Here is a 22,206-nt window from a genome sequence, read left to right on the forward strand (position 1 = left end):
TTCTTACTCCCACGCACCGGCAGATGCACAGGAACGTGTGCATACGCCAGCCAGAGGAGCTCGCGGCGTCTCAGACCCAGAGGCTAGCGAAACGCAGAAGCCGCAGAGTCCTCAGCTTCCCTCTTTTTCTCTCAGCTCTTTATGAATGAACTCTGGCCGCGAGGAGTTTATTTTTTTATGAATGGGATCCCGGGCCTTGAATGAAGCCAAAAGCCAACCCCTCCACTCTGATTGGTTCCCGCGGCTGGTAAACTCCGCCCCCGGCCCTGCCGGGCAAGTCTCCGGATTGGCGGGCGTGCCTGGCCCTGGGGTTTCATTCACAAAAGTCAATGAAACAAAGGGAACAGGGTGGGGGGGAGAGAAAGCTGAGGCCCAGGCAAAGGAAACGCACCAATCAACTGCTCCCCCGGGCTCACAACTGTGTGCGGTGCCCGGAAAACAAGCCGGTACGCGGAGGACGCGGGGCCGGGGCCTCCTCGCTCCGGCTTAGCCCGGCGACCCCTGGTGTCAGCCCTGGGGTACGCTCTGGACCCCCCGCGGCTCCAGCACAGACGTCCGGGCCTCAGGTGAGGCTGCCGGAGGGTAAAGGAAGGAGAGTGTCTATGATTCCCCGCCTCGCTTCCAACGCACCACACTCTCTCGCTGCCCGCCTCCGCAGATTCCAGGGCGGAGGTGGGAGGCGCTGTGATTCGAGGTTGGTGGGGGCGCGGAGTTGTGGGCGTGCGATGGTGTGCGCCGCGCGCGCGCGCACACACTGACACACACACACACACACACACATACACACACATGCACGTCTTATGTAACCGATCCCGGGCAGAGCAGGGCTGCAGAAAGCAGAAACAGCAAGGCCGGCTCCCAGGAGCAGGTGGGACCTCCTTGGGCCTTTGGCGGGAGGGGAGTAGTGGTGGCGCACTGCCCAGCAGGCGGAAACCTCCCCATAGCCCAAGTGAGTCAGAGAAGTTTCGCCGTCGGACCCCGAGCCTCGGGACTGCCCCCTCCCTGCCACCCTTCCCTGCCCCCACAGCTGGGACGTTGTGCGAACGCAGCCCCCTCCGCCCCATCCCCCAGGTCTCGGCCCCCGCGCGGGGCCCCGGCCGTGTGGCCGGAGGGAGCGGCCGGATGGAGCGGAGGATGAAAGGCGGATACTTGGACCAGCAAGTGCCCTACACCTTCTGCAGTGTGAGCGCCGCGCCGGCCTCCACGCCCGCCCACGCCCTGCACCCAGTTCCTACCCTCCTCGTAGCCCCGACCCCTCTGGGACAGGGTCGTGGACTGTCCCGCTCCCGAGTCCTCCCGGACCCCAACCCCGCCCTCCAGACTAGGAGCCTCTGGGTGACTCGGGGTCGTTCTCCACCTCCTCTCAGAAATCGCCCGGAAATGGGAGCTTGCGCGAAGCGCTGACGGTCCCGCAGGGGAAGCTCATGGACCCGAGCTCCCTGCCGCCCCCCGACTCCGAAGGTAAAGAGCCAGAGAGACAAACCGCGACCCTCACACACACACACACACACACACACACACCGAGGACCCATCCTGGAATCCCTGCCCATTTCCCAAAAATACTCCTCCAAGGGACTCTGGTCCTTCTTCTTGGCCCCTTCCCCCAAGGGAGAAATCTCTAGGACTTGCTAGGACTCCCTTTCTCTCACCATCCCCTCCTCCTCACCTCCCAATTCCATTATTCACCCTTCAGATCTCTTCCAGGATCTAAGTCACTTCCAGGAGACGTGGCTTGCTGAAGGTGAGTAGTTTTGTGACCTTTTCTATTATGGATGTGGGTGGGTGGGTGGTCTTCAGCCCTAGTATTTCCATCTAGCCCACTTCCTTGTTTCCCTTCCTACCCTCAAGGAATTTCCAAGGCCCCCTTTCCTGTGCCTTGCTACTCTCTTCTCTTCAGTGCCCAGTGTGGACACTTATATTGATATTTATTTTCTCTGTCCTGAGCCAGGCTTGTGTAACTAGGCCTGGGGATGAATCAGACCATTGTGTGGGGTATTTGCTTATTTGAATGGAACTTGGCCCCAGGCCCATTTCCCTGGTTGAAATTTTCATTTGCAAAGTTTGTTTTGCAGGAGCTGCCAGCCCAAGGTGTGTGTTGGGGTGTTTGGAGGGGAGGGTGGTGAGAGACTGGAGGATGAATAGAAGGAGTGATTAATTTGTTACCTACCTATCTTCAGGAGTTGCCAAAACATTGATACTTAACCTCTTGGCTTCTTTTCTTCCCAAACCTCTGTGCCAGACAACTTACTGTGGGAACCAAAAGAACAACTAAAGTTTAAGTAATTCTTTTCTGCAGCCCTTTGGCACAGAGGGCCCAGGACTCCCTCCCCAAATAGTCTTTACTCTTAATTCTAACAGCAACTGTCCTTCCTCCACTAGCTCTCTGGAATATCTCTGCCCCCAGGCCCCATGCCTCCTTCCTGTATGCTGGGGGGTTAGCTGAGGGCTGGCAGGGGTGGGGTCAATGGCTGGACCTGTTCTGGGTGGGGAAGTGCGTTCTGGGGGTCTCCTGGTTGGATTCATTGACATGTTTTGCTGGGACCTGAGGGTGTTGCTGGTAGGGTACAAGTGGGAGACATAATGGTGTTTCAGATAGTCCCAAGAGGGAAGGACTAACAACCCCCATCTTAGGGTCCTTTTAATTTAATACTTTGAAAACAAAGAAACTGAAACACTAGAAATCTCTTTTGGGGGTCTTTTCTTTTTCCTAGTATCTCCCCATCCCTCCACTCTGAGTCTTTCTTTGGTAATTTTTTTTTTTTTTTTGAGACAGAGTCTCATTTTGTCATCCTTGGTAGAGTGCTGTGGCGTCACAGCTCACAGCAACCTCCAACTCCTGGGCTTAGGCGATTCTCTTGCCTCCTGAGTAGCTGGGACTACAGGTCCCCTCCACAACGCTCAGCTATTTTTTGTTGCAGTTTGGCTGGGGCCAGGTTCGAACCCACCACCCTCGGTATATGGGGCTGGCGCCCTACCCACTGAGCCACAGGCATCGCCCTCTTTGGTAATTTTTAAAGTGCAAATCCAACTCCTCTGAAACCTTCGGTAGAAATTTAGAGTAGGAAGGAAAGAACTCTAACTAGATCCTTGTAACGACAGCATGTCTGGTCTGTCTTGTTCACTATGGTATCCCCCCAAATACATAATTTGTTGATAATGACTATTTAGCATAGGCTAAGCCACTCAAGACAGTTTGTGGAATTATGGAATAATGGCTGAATAGCTTTGCGGTTGCTGGAGGAATGTGGAGATTCTGGGGGGTATTTCATGAATCTTCCCTGACTCTCAAGTCCTGAGTGCCCACCTCTGAGTTATATACCTCTGAGTTACATGCAAAGCTTTGCCCATGTACCCATCCTCCCCCTGAGGTTAGAGAGGCAGAAGTGGCCATTTCCATGGTCTTTCAAAGACTTCCTTCCCCAATCCTTGATTTCTGCCTGGCTCATCAGCCTTTTTTTCTTGTCTGTCATGTGAAGGTCCCCATGGGGGAAGCTAGGAGTGGGCTCAGAGGTTGGCTTTTGGGCAGAAACAGGTCCATTTTGTGCCTAGGTTTGAAATGGAGGGTGGGGGAAATGTTCTTATCTCTCAACCTTCAAAGCCCCGCCTCTTGGCTTTGAGTCTAGGGATGGTACGTATGTCTGACTGCATGTGTCATTGTGACTGTGTGCATGCACAAGTGTGTGTATGTGTGTGTTACAGGCTGCTGTCCTGGGAGTCCCTGTACATTTAAATCCAGTGGGTGGAGAAGTGGGGGTGGGGATTGCAAGGCGGAGGGGGGGCGCTGGGAGCTCCTTGGTTCCCTCTCCTTCCTTCTGAGGGAGCAGCTCAGGTTCCCAGCTGACGATGGATGGCCAGGCCTGAGGGGGGGATGCTGAGGCTGCTTGCTCCTTCTCATTCCCTCTGCGGAGACCGATGCAGCTGCCGGGGCCCTGTCCCCCTGCACCATCCCAGCACCACCCCAGCCTCCTCTCCTGCCTCTTCCCACCAGGTCAGTGACCCCTGCAGCCCAGAGGGATCTTTGAGGTGGCAGGGAGGGAATGGCTCCTTTGGAAACTTGCGGGCGGTGGGATGCATCAGGAGGAATGGGGGCCAGAGTCCAATTTCCCTCCCTCAGCTTGGTTCCTTCCAAAGCCCCAATGTGGAGAGAAGCAGTGGGTCCTTGTCTAAGTGGGGCTGTGAAGATTCAGCATTTGGAGGATGCCCATGTTGGACCTGGGCGGGTGTAGAGAGATGCCATTGTGGTTGTGGTTTCAGTGTTGTGTGTCTGGGCGTTGCGGGTGAATGTGAGTGGGGCTCTATAGGGACAGCTCCTGTATCTTTGGGGTTTTTCTGGATAGAAGCGGATGAAGTGAGGATAGGAGGGTGTGTCTGATTTCAGGGTGCTTGGGATCTATTGAGATGTTGGAGGAAGGATCCAGCTTCTCCAGGCTCAGGCAGGCTGAGACCAAGATGTGTCTGACTATGGTGAAATAAGTGCCGATTCTGGTCAAGGGTTCCTTTCCAGGCATGGCAGTAGCCCCGAACCCTTGGGGACAATGATTTTGTGGTCTATTCGGTAGTAAGGACCATTGACTCTGGGCCATGTATGTTCTTTGTGTGGGGCTGGGGTTTGGCTTCCCAGAAGCCCTGTGGATGGCTTGCAGAGGTTCTTGATTCCTCTGGTACTGTGAATTAAATTGTTGAGGGTGCATCATACATAGAGGTGTATGGATTTTTCTAGGAAGAGGATGATCTTCTTTTTATCAGATTCTCAAAGGGATAGGTCTGTGCTCCCCTTTTCACAGGAATCATGGCCCCCTAACCTTCCCCTAAAGGCTCCAGGTCCCTTGCCCTTTGTCTTTCCCCTGTCATATTTGTAGGTCTAAAGAGAGACCCCCTATGGGGGGGTGTTCGGGGAGGGGCATTACACCCACCTGTGTGCTGCAGTATTGCTGAAAGAGTAAAGTAAAAGGAATTAGGGTGTGTGCCTCCCTGAATGTGTGACTCTGGGTGCATGCACGCTGGTGCTTTGGCATGTCTGTGAGGAGAGAGGAATCTTTCCTAGCTACAATACCTCCTTCTCCATCTTCCTGTCTCTTCACCTTCTAGAAGGCTCCTAGGGACAAATGTCCCCTCCATAGACAGAACTGGTTTCTTCCAGTACAGAGGCTGCCAGAGTGGGGGCGGGGTAAGGGTGAGAGAAGAGACCAGTAGTGACACAATAGAGCTCCGGAGAATGCCTCCACCCCCTTCACCTTGTGCTGGACCCTGGGAAGAAGGTGATGGGGCATGTATGGCATAGGTGGGTGACTAACCTATGGTGGGTTATTTTTGAGGGTCTTACTCTGTTACTCAGGCTGGAGTGCCATGGCATCAGCCCAGCTCACAACAGCCTCAAACTCCTGGGTTCAAGTGATCCTCTTGCCTCAGCTTGACTGAGTTGCTGGGACTACAGAAGCCCACTACGAAGCCTGGCTAGTTTTTTAAGAGCAGTCTCACACTTGCTCAGGCTGGTCTCAAACTAAAGCAAGCCTCCTGCCTTGGCCTCCCAGAGTGTTGGCATTACAGGTGTGAGCCATGAAGCCCGGACCTTGCTTCTGTGTTTCAACCTCCCAGTTCTTCTGGATCTCAGCTCGGGAGTTCCCCAAGCCCCTGCTCTTCTTTTACTAACTCCTGTGTTTCCCTAAAATGCTCTGTCCCTGAGCATTTTGCTGGCTTGGTACTTTCCCCACTCCTTCCTTAATCATTTGCTGTATCCCCAGGCAGATAAACTCCAAGTTAGTGCCAGGATGGAGCTGGGGACAAATCCTGGCACACTGGCTTGCCAGCCAAAACTCAGCCAAGTCAACAAATAAATAAAAGAGAATGGTGTACACTCAAGACCAAACATGGTAATTAAAAATTCTCATGCTCTCCAGGAACTCCAGGCTCCCTGTTCCTATTTCTATCCTTGATGACAATCTCTGGGTGACTGAGGGCCCTGGCCTATTCCTTTGGGAGAAGGCCAGTGTTTTGGAGGAGTTTGAGCCGGGACTGATTTTTCCTGGCTCTGGAATAGAAGATGGCACCACCTCTTTTGGGGTGTGATCTGTGTGCTGGGGGAGGCCTCCTCTGGGACTGCTGGGCAGGAACATTCTGGTCAAATCTTCGGGCCCGTGCCAGGAGGAAAGGCAAGGTGACTCTTAGGTCTCCCTGCTCTCCAGTGCCAGTGACGCCAGTGACGGCAGCAGGAGTTGCCCCCAGCCCATTACCTCAATGGAAACTGGCAGTTAATGAGGCCCCAGGAGGGGGCCCAGATGCGTCAGCCACCCCACCAGGTCTGCACCTCCCGTGCCCTGGGGACCCTCCTTGCCTAGGTAGCAGGAAAGGAAATGTTACCCACTCTCCTCCCATCACCCACCTTCCAACCACCTTTGGGGGTGTTACCTGTGAATAGGCTGGAGGGCACAGCAGGGATGAAGAGCTTGGGCCTTACACCTCTGGGTAGCTAACTGGGTGGATTTTCCCTCCTTCTCTTTATCTAGTGCTTCCCCAAAATGCTTCTTTTTTTTTTTGAGACAAGAGTCTCACTCTGTCACCCTGGGTAGAGTTCCCTGTGGCCAGCCTAGCTCACAGCAACCTCAAGCGATCCCCTTGGGCTCAAGCAATTCTCTTGCCTCAGCCTCCTAAGCAGCTGAGACTGACTGCAGGCAAGTGCCACCATGACCAGCTAATGTTTCTATTCTTAGTAGAATCAGTTTCTCACTTTTGTTCAGGCTGGTCTCAAACTCCTGAGCTCAAGCAGTCTTCCCAATTTGACCTCCTCAAGTGCTAGTATTACAGGCATGGGCCACTGCACTGGGCTAAAAATGCTCTTTTTTTTTTTTTTTTTTTGCAGTTTTGGGCCAGGGCTGGGTTTGAACCTGCCACCTCCGGCATATGGGGCTAGCACCCCACTCCCTTGAGCCACAGCACTGCCCAAAATGCTCTATTCTTAAGGATTACCAGGCATACTTGTTAAAAACGTAGATGCCGGGCGGCACCTGTGGTTCAGTGGGTAGGGTACCGGCCCTATATACTGAAGGTGGCCGGTTGGAACCCTGCCCTGGCCAAACTGCAACAAAAAAATAGCCGGGCGTTGTGGTGGGTGCCTGTAGTCTCAGCTACTAGGGAGGCTGAGGCAAGAGAATCACCTAAGCCCAAGAGCTGGAGGTTGCTGTGAGCTGTGATGCTATGGCACTCTACCAAGGGTGACAGAGTAAGACTCTGTCTCTAAAAAAAAAAAAAAAATTGAGTGGCATCTGTGGCTCAAAGGAGTAGGGCGCCAGCCCCATATGGCAGAGGTGGCACGTTCAAACCCAACTCCAGCCAAAAACTGCAAAATCTCGTAGATGCCCAGGCCCTACCTTGGGCCTTTGGAATGGTAGTCTTCATTCCAAAGAGGGCAGGAGACAGGGAATCTGTTTTTTAACGATGTCCAGGTGATCCTTGAATCAGACCAGTTTTGAACCGACTGTTTTTGTGGTGGACTCTTGAGAAGATGTGTGCCAGCTGTGTGTTTTTGTTTTGGCCGAGGGATTCTTGCCCCCTGGAATTACTTGATTTGATCATTTTAGACTTGTATTGTGTTAACTTGTCAAAAGTTCTCCATTAGCTGCCAGGGGCTACTGATTTGTAAATTCTCTCTCCCCATCTGTCAAGAAACCAACTAATTATAAACCTATATTTAAAAGCATTTGGCACCTCTGATATTTAAAGCAAGTCAGTGAAGAATCTTCCGGCCAAACAACTTATCACAACCTAAAATATCCCTTGTAAGACGTGCTTTCCCAGAGAGGACCTGCCTCTAGTGTTACCTCATGTGTGTGGAGGGGCGGGGGAAGGCTAGGCTGGTTAGGTTATTGGCTCCCCCTGCCTGAGGACAAAGGGTCATTGTGTTTATTCACATAGTCAACAAATAATGCCTCAAGTGTCTACTCTGAGCCAAACCCTGCTCTGGATGCTGGGGAATCAGATGAACAAGGCAGATAAAGCTCTTTCCCTCACGGAGCTTAATGTGCTGATGGAGGAGATGGACAATAAACACATATATAAAAATTAATAAGCTCAGGCAGGGTGCAGTGGCTCCTGCTTGTAATCCTACCATCCCGGGAGGCTGAGGCAGGAGGATCACCTGAAATCAGGAGTTTGAGACCAGTCTGACCAAGAGTGAGACCCCCATCTCTTCAAAAAATAGAGAAAAAATTAGGCAGTGTGGTAGCAGGCACCTGTAGTCCCAGCTACTTGGGAAGCTGAGGCAGAAGGATCACTTGAGCCCATTAATTTGAGGCTGCAGTGAGCTAACGTGACACTACCGCACTCTAGCCAGGGCAACAGAGTAAGACTGCCTCCAACCCTCCCTCACACCCAAATCCAAAAATATAGGCTCAAGAAGGAAAAAATAAGAGATGCAGTAGAGAGCCAGGACGGGCCACTTTGGTGTGGGTGATCAGGGAAGGCATCTGAAGAGATGCAAGGTGAGCTAAGACCCATATAGCCAGACAGAAATTTCAGGCAAGAATCTGGGGAAGAGGGAAGGAGCTCCGCAGATTTGAGGATAGAAAGGACAGGCAAGGAGAAGTAGGTCAGAGAGGTGGGCTAGGCCAAAACACGGGGGCCTGGGAGGCCAAGAGCAAGAGTTTGGATTTCATGTTTGAAGCAAGAGAGAGAAGTGATTTGATTTCTGTTGTAAAAAGATCACTGACAGCTATATGAAGAGCAACAGACTACACAAGGTGAGAGCGGAAGTAGGTAGTTGCGATAAGAGGCTGTGGCTAAAATTCAAGTAAGACCCCGTGGAGCCTTGGCCTGGGGGAAGTGGAAAAGGTGGAGGGGTTGTGCATAGGCCAGAGTGGTGAAGGTGCTGTCCAGCCATCTCATACCTCTGACCAGCCATTCTGAACTCTCTAGGTTTTTTTTTGTTTTTTTTTTTTGAGACAGAGTCTCAGTATGTCGCCCTTAGTAGAGTGATGTGGTATCACAGCTCACAGCAACCTCAAACTCTTAGGCTTAAGCGATTCTCTTGCCTCAGCCTCCCAAGTATCTGGGACTACAGGCGGCTGCCACAATGCCTGGCTATTTTTGTTGTTGTTGTTGTTGTTGTTATTGCAGCTGTCATTGTTGTTTAGCAGGCCTGGGCTGGGTTTGAACCTGCCTGCCTTTGTGTATGTGGCAGGAGCCATAATCACTGAGCTACGGGTGCTGAGCCTCCCTAAGCATTTTATTCATCTGTTTCCCCATTTTCCAATCTGAGAACAGTCTTCAGAGAATGAGAGTCCAGTGTTTGGGCTACAAGTTCCTTTGCATCACCTTAAAAACCACTCTTTTCTTAGACTATCAGGAAGTTCTTCTTGGTGTCTACCCTTGCCCATTCTGCTGTGATCTATTTATTCTCGAGAAAGGGGCAAAAGTGGGCAAAGACTCTGGGATCAAGAACTTACTTAACTGAGCTGTGCACTCACCTGAGAAGCCCACCTCTGGGGAGGCCAGGATAGGAACTAGAAATCAGAGTCTGATACCCAGCTTGGAGGCCATGGATCAGCTGCTGTTCTTACTTTCCTTAGGAATCTTTTCCTTCCTAGCTCCACATCAAAGGTCTGAGACACCTGTGTACCTGGCCAGTGTACAAAGTGCCTTCTGCTATGGTCCCCAGCCCCTGGCCTCCTACTCCCCCATTATCATCCTTTTTTCACCTCCCTTCAATCTCCCTCTTTCTTTCATTCCATCCCTGTTCCCAGGCTCTAGAACTCTTGTACATCTCAAAATCACCTGGGATGGTGTTTAAAATACACCTGGGCCAGCGCTCCTTATATTAAATGCACAGAATTTAGTTCTAGTCCAGAGGTGACTGCTGTGAGCCCCAGGGAGCTTTGTAAACTCTGAGGGGCGGGGCTGTTTTCACTTCTGAAAAATGGAGGAAATAAAGACAAAGCGTGGCTCCCACTTGTAATCCTAGCACTCTGGGAGGCCAAGGCAAGTGGACTGACTGGGTTCAGGAGTTCAGAGATCAGGCTGAGCAACTGGAAGATTCCATCTGTCTCTAAAAATAGCCAGGCATTGTGGCAGGCGCCTGTAGTCCCAGCTACTTGGGAGGCTGAGGCAAGAGAATCGCTTGAGCCCAAGAGTTTAAGGTTGCTGTGAGCTATGATCTCAGAGTGCTCTACTGAGGGTGACAAAGTGAAACTCTGTCTCAAAAAAAAAAAGAAAAGAAAAGAAAAGACTGGCATCTGCTCAGACAGGTTCTGAGTGCTAATGGAGCTGAGCATTGGAGGTCCCTAAGACCTGGGTGGAGCTGCCCTCAGTCTAAGGAAGGCTCTGTTCCCTTTCTAGGCTGGTGCTAATCTGCAAGGCTGCAGAAAAGGCGCCTCCCAGTGGCTACCAGCCAGGGTCCCCACCCAGACTCACCTCTAACCTCTCTCTGCAGCTCAGGTACCAGACAGTGATGAGCAGTTCGTTCCTGATTTCCATTCAGAAAACTGTGAGTAGAGAGCCCTGGCAGGGAGGGAATGGGGCAGGGAAGGCAGGAAGCCAGCCTTGAGGATAGGGACCCCAAGGAGCTCGGCTTATTCTCCCCTTGAAAAAAGTGTGAAGGTCAGGTCCCCTATCCTTCCTTGGGTTTGGTCTCAAAGACTAGGGTAGTAACTGGAGATGAAGACCTTGGCTCAAATCTGGGGCTTGCCCATCCTAGCTGTGTGACCTCAGAGAGGTCACCATTTCCTTATTTCTGAAGTAAAGGGCTTGGGCCAGCTCCCTAGGTCAAGTTCTAATGTTGTAAATTATTTTCATATAACTGGTGGCAATTTTGCCTCCCTAGGAGACATTTGACAGTGTCTATAGACATTTTTGGTTGTCACAACTGAAGTCAGGATGCTACTGACATCTGGGCAGAAGCCAGAGATGGCAAAAACATCCTATGATGCTCAGACAGCCCCTCACAATCTAAACATTACCTGGCCCATATGTTGATAGTGTCACTATCGGGAAACCCTGCTGTAATGTCAGATACTTTGCTCTCAGCTGTCTTCCGTGAAATTATACAGGGCACAAAGAATTGAAAACAGCAGAGAACAGTTGATTCCAAACAGGGTGTTTGGACTGCGGTGAGACTGACTCTGACTCACTCCAGCTTGGAAACGACTTTGCTGCTCAGCCTGGTGGCTGGAGTTTGAGAACCCAGCAGAGGCCATAGGAAAGGCCAGTGTTCTTCACAGATAACTGGGAGGATGTGTTTAATATTCAGCTGACATTTAAGTTGGCTGATATCCAACTTTAACCTGAAAAAGATTCTTTATATCCCCCCAAATAAAATAATATTTCTCTGCTTTGGAATTTTCCAGGGCATTCAGGAAAGGCACCAGCCCTCATTTGGAGGTGCTCACTCCTTTGAAGGTGTTTCCCAGGGTTTGTGGTTGCATTAAATGTTGAACTTGAGACAGTTTCCTTGGTTCATACTGGATATTAGCCTGAGGTGTAGAACTAGACATAATGTAAATAGCCAAAATGTTCTTAAAGCATCTAACTACAGATTCCAGAAAACTGACACCCAGAAAGGGGAGGAGGCTGTTCAGCCACCCAGCCCTGCCTCAAAGAGCAGGTGTCAGACACCCTGCCTGCCTCGTCTGTGACAGGCTCTGGCCTTGCTTTGCCCCCCTGCAGTAGCTTTCCACAGCCCCACCACCAGGATCAAGAAGGAGCCCCAGAGTCCCTGCACTGACCCGGCCCTGTCCTGCAGCAGGAGGCCGCCACTCCCCTACCACCATGGCGAGCAGTGCCTTTACTCCAGGTGAGCCCCAGCCGGGCCTGGTGGAGGGTAGGGTAAGGCTGTTGGGAGGTGCTCTTGAGCAGAAGCAGCAGTTGAGATGGAAGTCAGACAACAGAGAGGATTTCCTGGCTCCTGTAAGGGAGCAATACAGCTAAGAATTTCCTCTAAGACAGAATGGAAGATGCAGCAGAGGGCCTCAGGGGTATGTATTAAGGCCAAGTCTGTTTCCAGCAGGAGGCCCACCATCCCACTCAAACCAGTTACGTTGAGCTAGGGAAAGGCATTTTCAAGATGAGGCCCAGTTGCAGAATTGAAGGAAGGAGAAAAAGATTCATTAGGGGCTAAGTTTATGACTCCTGCCATTCTCTTCTCAGCTGCCTCTATCCTTCCTTCTCCCAAATCCCTGCGGGTGAAGGGATCAAAGGTGCTCACCCAACTTCTCTGCCCCCTCACTCATGTCCCTCTCAATTCTAGTGCCTATGACCCACCCAGACAAATCGCCATCAAGTCCCCCACCCCCAGTGCCCCTGGACAGTCACCCCTGCAGCCCTTTCCCCGGGCAGAACAACGGAGTTTCCTGAGATCCTCCAACACCTCCCAGCCCCACCCTGGCCATGGGTACCTCGGGGAACATAGGTAAGGAGTCAGGGAGACTCACTGAACCTATGGGCCTATGGCTTACCAGTTTCTCCTCAAACCCTGAGTATTCTCCATAGAGACCGGGGGTATGGGGTAGGGAAGGAAGGACCTCACGCCCAGTCCCCTGCTTCCCCATCTCCAGGACCCACTCTAGTGGCCTAAGAAGGACAAGCTTGAGGAGGGTTAATTTAAGTTTTTCTTCTCTTCTCCATCCAATCACATCCAGCTCCGTTTTCCAGCAGCCCCTGGACATTTGCCACTCCTTCACATCTTCTCCAGGAGGAGGGGGCCGGGAACCCCTCCCAGCCCCCTACCAACACCAGCTGTCAGAGCCCTGCCCACCCTACCCCCAGCAGAGCTTCAAGCAGGAATACCACGACCCCCTGTACGAGCAGGCAGGCCAGCCGGCCATGGGCCAGGCTGGGGTCAATGGGCACAGGTACCCAGGGGCGGGGGTGGTGATCAAACAGGAGCAGACGGACTTCACCTACGACTCAGGTAAGAGACTTTCCTGGGGAGAAGGCAGGCACAAAGTCATGTTTGTGGGTTGGCCAGGCGGGTGGCATGTGATCAAGTGAAGTGTTCTATTAAGCCCAGAGTGTTTCCCCCCGAGTTTTTTTTCACCTTCCCGTCTGTTTACCAGTTCATACATCCAACCTACTCACTTTTTTTTTCATAAATTTAAACACATTGTCATTTTCAATTATCAAACTTAAATAAAAAGATAGGTTTTACCCTTGGGTAACTTAAGACTTAATGGGAAAGTTAAGGCATTTATTTCTATTTAACAGGTGTCTGAGATTTAATTACCTTCTAAGACCAAACTACTGTGCCAGGAATGAGCATGTGGAGTTGAGGACACAAAGATGAATAGAATATGCCCTTGGTCCCTGTCCCCACTGAAGTTAAGAAATACAAAAGGATTTGAAAAAATATATAAGTAAATAAATAAAAATACAAAAGGATTTGAATGAAGAGAAACATGAACTTGAAACTAGCCAGGCCTATCACACCTACTAGTTCCCAGTAAGAATTCAGGGTTAACATGTGGATTCTACTTCTGTTTGAGCCTCCCAGTGGTTGGGTAACCCACCACCCTGTCAAAATCTGGGTACCAGAAGTAGGGACTGCTTTAAATTTTATTTTATTTCTATATATATATATAGAGAGAGAGAGAGAGAGAAGAGTCTCACTATGTTGCCCTTGGTACAGTGCCTGGCATCACAGCTCACAAGCAACCTCAAACTCTTGGGCTTAAGCGATTATCTTGCCTCAGCCTCCCACGTAACTGGGACTACAGGCGCTTGCCACAACGCCTTGCTATTTTCTTGTCACAGTTGTCGTGGGACAACCAGTTTCGAACCCTCCAGCCTCAGTATATGTGGCTGGCATCATAACCACTGCGCTATGGGCACTGAGCCTGCTTTAAATTTTAGCTCCACCCGGCTGCTAACTGGAGCTGAGATACACCTAGCCCTGTTCATAAATAGTTACAGTTCCAAGCCCCAATTGCTGAGGGAGGGCCATTCTCCGGAAGGACCCAGAAAACCCTGCCTTCTCTTCTTTCCTCCTGGCTTCTGTTACATTGTTACTATGCCCAAATCTGAGTGTTGAATGTATATACAAAGTTGCATTAGAAAGATAAATTCAGAGATTAGAGTAGGCTCAGAGCTAGCTAGAACTTTAGAATTTCTCTTTCCTGGTGCCCACACTTTTTCAGGGCAGGAGGATGAACCACAAACCCTGCCTCGGTGAGAACTGGATGGGTGCTGGTGTCCTCAGACTGAAGGCAGAAGCCTGAGCCAGGCTTGGCAGTGAGATAGAGGAGGGGGAGGCATTCTTGCCGCTGACTTTCAAAGGCTGTAGACCGGAGGGGATTGTGTTTCATGCCCTTGAACTCCTGCCCCTCCCCCTCAGCTTCTTGAATGGAATCAGGAATTCCATTCACAAAATGGAAGCATGAATGAGCCCACCCTCCCGCCTCCTCCCGGAGGTGTCAGGTTTCACCATCTCCTCATTCATAGGTGGGAGTGGAGTGGGGGGGAAAGGGGTTGGAACTTGAACCAGTGGTTTCACACAACCGCCTCCTGGAGGTGGAGTGGGGAGGTTTGTATCCTATGGAATGGAATAAAATGAAGTGGAATGTGTACTGCTGTTAGCTCTGAAAAAACAGTCTGATGCCCAGTGCTTGTTCCCCCAACCATGCAGCGTGTAGGCACATGCTCTGGTTCTGGCTCTCTCTCTTTTACACACACACACACACACACACACACACACACACGCTGGGCTGGGAACCTGACCTGCTGACCGGACGTTTGCCCATTCCAAGGGAGTCTTAGGTGTGGACACCAAACCCTTTCCCCGGAGGTTCATCTCACCCCTCCCTCCTCCCCCTGAACTCACAGGAAACAGCTGCTCCCTGGAATCTTGGGCCTTGTGGAACAGCTTGCCTAGCCCCAGCTGCCGCCAGCCATGCCCTCTGCCCCAGCCCTCAATCAAACTGAGGGCTCAAGCCTCGAACTCCCTCTGGGAGAACTTCCCTGGGGATTTGGTGGTGGGCAGGCACCTGGGAAAAGAACAGTGGCCGGGAAGCAGGCTGGCAGGAAGAACTTCGTGAATGTGTGTAGGGGCTTCCTTCTCCCCCACCCCCCCAGCTTCACACCAGCCACCTATAACGCCACCCTTTCTTCCCCCACAGATGTCACTGGGTGTGCATCAATGTACCTCCACACAGAGGGCTTCTCTGGGCCCTCTCCAGGTGATGGGGTCATGGGTAAGGCAGCCCCCTCCTGCCCCTGCCCAGCCCTTCAGGTTGGGGGGAGGGAGCCCTGCCATGAGGGGGGGCCTCCCTGGCCATGAGTCCCTCTAGACTCTGGGGTCTCAAATCAGCAAACCCCCAGATCTGAGCAACCCCAACTTCCTCCACAAGGCTATGGCTATGAGAAACCTCTGCGACCATTCCCAGATGATGTCTGCGTTGTCCCTGAGAAATTTGAAGGTCAGAGAAGTAACTGTTCATGGAGGGCCAAGGTCTTATCCATACCCTCTAACTATGTCCTTGCAGGAATCACATTACATTTCATTTTGTTTTCAGAGGGTGGGACACATGGGGAAGGATGAGGAGAGACCCCTTGGAGAAACCCCTGGGGAGATGGGAGGAGGTTGCTTGGGAGACCTGCGGACTTAAACCTTATACCTCCTATTTCCTATTCCTTAGGAGACATCAAGCAGGAAGGGATTGGCACATTCCGAGAGGGGCCGCCCTACCAGCGCCGGGGTGCCTTGCAGCTGTGGCAATTTCTGGTGGCACTGCTAGATGACCCAACAAATGCCCATTTCATTGCCTGGACAGGCAGGGGGATGGAGTTCAAGCTGATTGAGCCTGAAGAGGTGGGCCTCTCAGGTGTCCCTACCCCTCCTCACCATCAGGTTTGGGCCCTGTAGATGAGATGGTGGCATGTGCCTCTGCGTCATCCTGGCTTCACCCAACCTGCATTCTTGCCCAGCCTGAGTCTATGCACCAGTGCTTAATTGCAAGGCTTGGAACTTTGTTTTTTAGTTTTACTTAATCTCATGATCGATTAAGCATTTTGCACCAAGGATCTCAAGTGCTCTTTTGGTCTGCCCCCTACCTTTTCTTTGCTGAAGTAGCATCTCCACCTCAAAACTGTTTTGTCTCCAGGTTGCCAGGCTCTGGGGCATCCAGAAGAACCGGCCTGCCATGAATTATGACAAGCTGAGCCGCTCGCTTCGATACTATTATGAGAAAGGAATCATGCAGAAGGTCAGGGATTGAGGGTCCAGGGACAAGGGGGTGGGGAACAGTAGCTGTGGGATGATACAGGAGAGGGCCAGGAGAACATTTCTCAGCCTGTTTATAGGAACAGATAATGAGCCAGTCAGCAAGACAAGAAATTGTGGACAATCCCAAGGTTTTCCTCTCCCGAAAAAGTGCTAAACAGTAACTGAAAGGCCTGAAGCATGGAGAGATGGATATGAAAAGTGAACAGGTCTGCCTGGACCAGCAGAAAGGCTGCATCCCTCACCCCTGGGCTGACACAGCCTCTCTCCCTTCCTGTAGGTGGCTGGTGAGCGTTATGTGTACAAGTTTGTGTGCGAGCCCGAGGCCCTCTTCTCTCTGGCCTTCCCAGACAATCAGCGTCCAGCTCTCAAGGCCGAGTTTGACCGGCCAGTCAGTGAGGAGGACACAGTCCCTTTGTCCCACTTGGATGAGAGCCCCGCCTACCTCTCAGAGCTGGCTGGCCCTGCCCAGCCCTTTGGCCCCAAGAGTGGCTACTCTTACTAGTCCCCAGTGGCTGCCTCCCCTACTGTGGGTGGGTGCTGCCTATGTACACACAGATGAATTTTGTGTTGGGGAAACCTTCACTCTGAAACCTACAGATGTCTCTGGGGCAGATCCCCCACTGTCCCATCAGTCATCCTGACCCAGACTCTGAGCTGCTCACCAGAGTCACTGGGAAGGAGAAGTAGAGAAAGGGGCAGTCTAAAGGTGGAGGCTCAGAAACCTCCCTGCAGTTTCCCCCCGGGAGTCCAGCTCAGCCTCTTCCTAGGTCCTGCTTAAGAGGCCTAACCCCTCCTGTTTCTGAACCACAGAGAACAAGAGTTTATTCTGTTCCAGGGGACAGAGAAGGAGCTTCCCAATCTTATTCTGGCTGAGGTGAGGGGGCTCATTGAGCTCCCCAGGTCTCCCACTGTGGGGACACTGAAGGCTGGACTCCAATTTCCACCCAGGGAGGCCTCAATCATCAGTTCTTGGTGCTCTGTTCACAGAGGCAGGGAGAGGGTGAAGAAGGAACCTGGGCAGTGGGTGCTGGGTGCAGGCAGGGAGGGATGAGTTCCTGCTCCAGGGGGCCCTAGCCTCTTCTCTGCCTTTGCCTAGGCTCAATCCTGAGGTTCCGTATCCACCTCCACATCTGCCAGACCTTAATAAAAGCCCCTGCTTCTCCTGTTAGTTCTCGTGTCCTCTTTGCTGTCATGGAGGGGAGTCCTAGGGTAGAAAGAGCTCTGGCCTTGGATTTGGAAAAGGAAAGCTCCCCTCTGACTTCATTTTTTCCTCTAAAAATGGGCTTAATGATACCTGCTCTTTGCCTTCCCAGGATTATTGTGTGCTGGACTAAAAGCACTTAGTAATCTGAATGGGTGCCCCTTGGCCACCTTCAATGTAGTTCCTACAGTGGTCTCCCTGCCCCTGGGGGTGGGGGTGGGAGCATGTGGATTACTGAGCTGCAAGGCTCTCTATCCTGGGGCTTCCTTAGGCAGGGGTTTTGGTCTTTGGCTTCTGTGATCACAGAGCATCTAAGTCCCATCATAGTGCTTTCCCATGCATACCCCAACTGTGTGTGTTCTCCCTCCTGCCCTTGCTCCAGGTTGCTATTCTGGCTGCATTTTGGGCCAGGTGTTTGTCTGGAGAATGAGACAAAGGAGAAAGACACCCAGTTGAGAAGGTACAGAAAGGCTACAGCAGGCCCTGTATCCTGGCCAATAAAGGAGACGGGGCTTAAGGGGTGCAGGAAATAGAAAACAGATTCTCACTGCCAAATTTGGGAGAGACTGGAGTCCTGGGGCTGAGTTTTTTAGGAATAGATAGAAAAAGCAAGGCTGAAAAAGTAGTGCCCACCAGGGAGGGAGTGTGACTGGGCAGATGTGGTAGGGCAGCTGAGGATCCAGAGCCAGCATGTGTGTGAACAGCTCCCCAGGAGACAATCTCAGGTCCCTGCTGCTGCAGCTGCCTTGAAGCTGGGCCAGTCCAAGTCTGTTAATGCCTGAACCTCTCCTGCCAGCAGCCCTGCCCAGCACTGAACCAAGACCAGGGCAGCCCTTACTGGAAAGGATGCCTCTTGACTACTACCTGCAAATAAAAGCAACGGTTTCTAGAAACCAAAAACATCAATGTACTGACTTACAGTTTAGAGCAAGAGATAGAAAACCAATTTAAAAAAAACAAGTTTTAAAAAAGATATAATTTAATTCCACATCAAAGCCAGGCTATCATGGTGAGAAGAAGGTATAAAATTTGAGTGGAAACTGGGGGCTGACAATGCACACTTGAAAAAAGAGGGAGTTAGATGAGAAATGTCCAAGAAAAGGTCTCCACAGGCTGTGATTCTGACCTCTGCCCTCTAAATTGTTCATTAACAAGCCACTCCTACAACTTTGTTCAAATCTCAAAGCTGTTCCAATGAGACAGCTACAGTAACCACCCCATAAAAATTCTTTGGGTTGCAAGAGGGACAGCCAAAACCAAATCACGCTCTAGACCGGATGAAGTAAACCTGGACCAAGGACCTGACTCAGTAGGGAGCTTACCAGTGCCCCAACAGGTCCCCCACATACACAAACACGGTAGACTCCGCACATGTGCAGGGCAGGCAACCCAGAGCTAAGCTCCAGCTGAGGGTCAGAGCGAACAGTATATTTTAAGGCCAAAAAGATTCCAGCTCTCTACACGAGACACACATCTTCTCCTGGGCTGTCTGTCACTCAATCTCAGAAATGTTAGTTGGGGAAGAGAAACAAGGTCCCTATTGTGTGAGAGCAGCAGGAGAGCTCCCCTTTCAAATCTGGAGAGCCTCCTCCCTCAGAGCAGACATGGCTCTGCTGCTGACATTGCTTTCCTGATGGATCAAAAGGTTGGACCCCAGCTGTGTTATCATAGCAGAGAAGTGACCCCAGCTCCACTGTAGAGATGGTCCAGGAACCATCCACAGAGTTGGAATCCATCTTTTTCCTTACTGAAGCCAGAAAGATAACTAGCCCTGCCATCCCTCACATTTGGCCTGTTAAACACCCTTTCCTACCTCAGCTCAAAACCCCAACTTCCCTCCTTGGGTGCCAACACCATCAGTGCCAGGCACTTAGTTGGGATGGGCTGGGCCACCATGCACAGGAATTTGTTTCTGAATGAGGAAATAAACCAGTACCCCAGGGGGATGGTCCTGGAATTAAGATTGGGGAGCTACCTGTCAGTCCTCACAGTGTGTCTCCCCACAAGGCATTCAAAGTTAACATACAACATCCTGGCCCTTGATTAGTGGCCTGGACTTACTTAAACAGAACTGGGAGGCACTCGCTCAGCTTAATGAAGGGGCAGGGATCTGTAGTCAGCAGACTCTCTGGTCTACATTCCTCGTCTTTGAATTCTTCCTGAATTTTATCTTTAATGTGGTTTAACACATTCTGTTATGTCTAAGAATGTCATATAGTCTCTTTTAGTGTGTGGCATACAGTCCCGCAACAGTTCCAGTGTTTACTTTTTCAGAACTTGCCAATAACATAGGATGGAGGCAGCAGTGGGAGGTGCCCCATCTCCTAGGGGCTCCTCTACAAGATCCACATCCAGATGAGCTTTCTTTCTTTTTTTTTTTTTTTGAGACAGTCTCACTTTGTCACCCTAGGTAGAGTGCGTGGCATCACAGCTCACAGCAACCTCTAGCTCTTGGGCTTAGGCAATTCTCTTGCCTCAGCCTCCTGAGTAGCTGGGACTACAGGCTCCCACCACAAAGCCCAGCTATTTTTTGTTGTAGTTTGGCCAGGGCCAGGTTTGAACCCTCCACACTCAGTATATGGGACTGGCATCCAACTGACTGAGCCACAGGCACGCTCCCAGATGAGCTTTCTAGAAGGTTCCATATCCTGGCCTGGCAGAACCTGCTTGATGTTACCCTAGGTAAAGAACCTCCTTAAAAACTGTGGGGGCGGGGGCAGCACCCATAGTTCAATGGGTAGGGCACTGGCCACATACACTGAGGCTGGCGGGTTTAAGCTCCACCCAGGCCTGCTAAAACAACCAATGACAACTGCAGCAAAAAGATAGCTAGGCATTGGGACAGCCACCCATAGTCCTAGCTAGTGGGAGGTTGAGGTAAGAGAACAGCTCAAGCCCAAGAGTTTGAAGTTGCTATGAGCTATGACACCACAGCACTCTACCCAGGGCGACAGCTTGAGACTCTATCTCAAAAAAACAAACAAACAAAAAGAGCTGTGAGGGGGGACTAGGAGATGGTGATTCCTCATGCAAGAGCTAGGAACAAACCATTAAGAACAGCCCCAGAGCACAGAAGTGGGGGCAGCGCAAACCAGCTCTAGGAGTGTTATATTCATTTTTCTGTTTGGGGTTGGAGAAGGGAGGCCCTGACTAAAAAAATCCCTTTGTTAAAGTCTATTGAGGACTTAGGGTGGGGGTGGGGAATGAAACAAAATGAAATAAAAGTCACTACTTAGCATGTTTCAAAAGAAAATGGGACACACTGCACACTGTGTGTGTGGTGGGAAGCAGCAAGGGGGTGAGCCTTCTGTATTCAATATGTAGCATCTGTAAGCACTCAGACACCCAGGCTGAAGCTCTCTGTGGAGTGGATGTGGTCAGTCATGGGGTCATCCTCTAGCAGTGCTGGGCTAGCTCTGATGCTGAAAGACAAGACTGGGGGTCTAGGCAGTGCATCATGTCCACTGTGTCATGTCTAAGCCTAAAGAGGCGCCAGGCTCTGGTTTCTCCATCACGTGCACCAGAGCCACAGACACTAAATCTCCCTCACCCTGAGCCCAGGCCAATATCTTAACTTATCAGCAAAAGAAACAGTCACAGAAAACCATCTTTTTTGTTTCCTTATGAAAATAAATATTTCCAAGAAGTTAGCTGAAATATAGGGACCAGAGAGGGGGCAGGAAGCAGGATCAACACTTGACATGAGCACTGCAGCTCCCTCCTCCAGAAAGCACCAGGCCCCTCAGTGCGTTCCTGTGCCAGATGTTCATACTCCCCTTCCCATCCCAGGGCTACACAAGTTGCCCCTTTGTTGAAGATGATGCAATGTGTCCCCATGTTGGCTATGAGATTCCAATTGGTCCCAAGACTTGGGGTGGTGGGGGCTGGAATCTCTGGCCAAAGCCAGGCTTAAGTTCCCGTTCAATTTTATAATCAGGGAAGAAATGAGTCAAGTTTAGAAATGTCCTGTTGAGATATTCAGTCACAGCACAGCTGTATCCACAGGACCAGCTTTTCATCGATAAAAGTTAAGTCCAAGCCCTAGGCTGCTGCTGCTAGGGAGGCAAACGGACAAGCTTGCCTTTCAGCGTCGACGGAAAGCTCTGGATATTCTCCAGGCGTTGGGCTCTTCGTAGCGGTTGTACAAGGGTTCAAGACGTTGCTGCTTCTTCTGCTTGCTTAGCTTGGTTGGGTCGGAGACCTTGAAGAAGGCTGGGGCAAACTCCACAAGCCACCGGGGATCAATAGTGGTGACCTCACGCATGTATTCCTTCGTGGTCAGCACGAGCTCATGATACACCACCCTAAAGAAGGACAGAGAGAGAGCTCAAGCCTCTGATGTGGACTTCACTCCCAGTCAACCTGGTTCCTGGGGCCTCAGCTGGGCTCGCATTTTTTACTCTCTTACCTCTCCTGCCTGACCCCTCTGGAGACTACAGTCTGTTTATGACAGCCACACCCAATGCTCAGGAGCCTGCCTCATAAGAAAGCTCTCTGGAGAAATGTGTTCTAATCCTGGTTCTGGTTCTAACTAGTTAAGTGCCATGGAGCCAATATATCCCTTCTTTCTCTGGACCTCAATTTCTTGCCCCATAAAATGGCAGGGTGATTTTTCAGATGGTTTCCACAGAATTCGAAAGCCCTGAAAAGGAGCTTTAGACACTGCCACAGGGGATGGGGAAGACCAAGCAGGTAAGACTCTAATACATCTCCAACTCTTCCTCTACTGTGGCAACATGGTGGTTTTAAATCAGTTTTAGATATTAGATCAGAGGTATAAGTCCTTTTTTTTTTTTTTTTTTTT

The 22,206-nt window shown here is 51.1% G+C and overlaps 2 protein-coding genes across 7 annotated transcripts in view; one reads left to right on the plus strand and one right to left on the minus strand.

Annotated features, from left to right (window-relative positions):
- The first annotated feature begins 350 nt into the window (after positions 1-350).
- On the plus strand, positions 351-17,364 carry ETV4 (ETS variant 4). Of its 6 annotated transcripts, none has more exons than XM_003786298.2 (13): positions 351-566; positions 1,072-1,182; positions 1,368-1,461; positions 1,694-1,741; positions 10,421-10,474; positions 11,653-11,779; positions 12,233-12,394; positions 12,624-12,895; positions 15,096-15,170; positions 15,327-15,395; positions 15,615-15,787; positions 16,080-16,181; positions 16,479-17,364. In XM_003786298.2, the coding sequence occupies exons 2-13, from the start codon at positions 1,123-1,125 to the stop codon at positions 16,701-16,703; spliced, it is 1,461 nt and encodes a 486-aa protein (XP_003786346.1). In that variant the 5' UTR covers positions 351-566; positions 1,072-1,122; the 3' UTR covers positions 16,704-17,364. The 6 variants fall into 6 exon arrangements, with proteins under 6 accessions (XP_003786346.1, XP_003786347.1, XP_003786345.1 ...); XM_003786297.2 differs by lacking the exon at positions 351-566 and adding an exon at positions 799-868; XM_012803189.2 differs by lacking the exon at positions 351-566 and adding an exon at positions 836-868 and having other exon boundaries at positions 11,656-11,779; positions 16,479-16,945.
- Positions 17,365-21,017: 3,653 nt separating this feature from the next.
- Positions 21,018-22,206, minus strand: part of DHX8 (DEAH-box helicase 8) — a 41,800-nt gene continuing 40,611 nt past the window's right edge. Inside the window, exon 23 of the mRNA XM_003786301.3 lies at positions 21,018-21,706. Coding sequence (XP_003786349.1) covers positions 21,487-21,706 — 220 coding nt within the window. The 3' untranslated portion in view covers positions 21,018-21,486. The remainder of the gene's footprint in view (positions 21,707-22,206) is intronic.

Source organism: Otolemur garnettii, unplaced genomic scaffold, assembly GCF_000181295.1.
Source record: "Otolemur garnettii isolate 467f Iridium unplaced genomic scaffold, OtoGar3 scaffold00018, whole genome shotgun sequence".
Lineage (NCBI taxonomy): Eukaryota > Metazoa > Chordata > Mammalia > Primates > Galagidae > Otolemur > Otolemur garnettii.

Excerpts from the sequence above, each read along its gene's own strand:
- ETV4 (XM_003786298.2), top strand. The coding sequence starts at position 1,123 with ATGGAGCGGAGGATGAAAGGCGGATACTTGGACCAGCAAGTGCCCTAC. Across the intron at positions 10,475-11,652 it reads TGATTTCCATTCAGAAAACT|TAGCTTTCCACAGCCCCACC; the intron begins GTGAGTAGAGAG and ends GCCCCCCTGCAG. Across the intron at positions 15,171-15,326 it reads TCCAGGTGATGGGGTCATGG|GCTATGGCTATGAGAAACCT; the intron begins GTAAGGCAGCCC and ends TTCCTCCACAAG.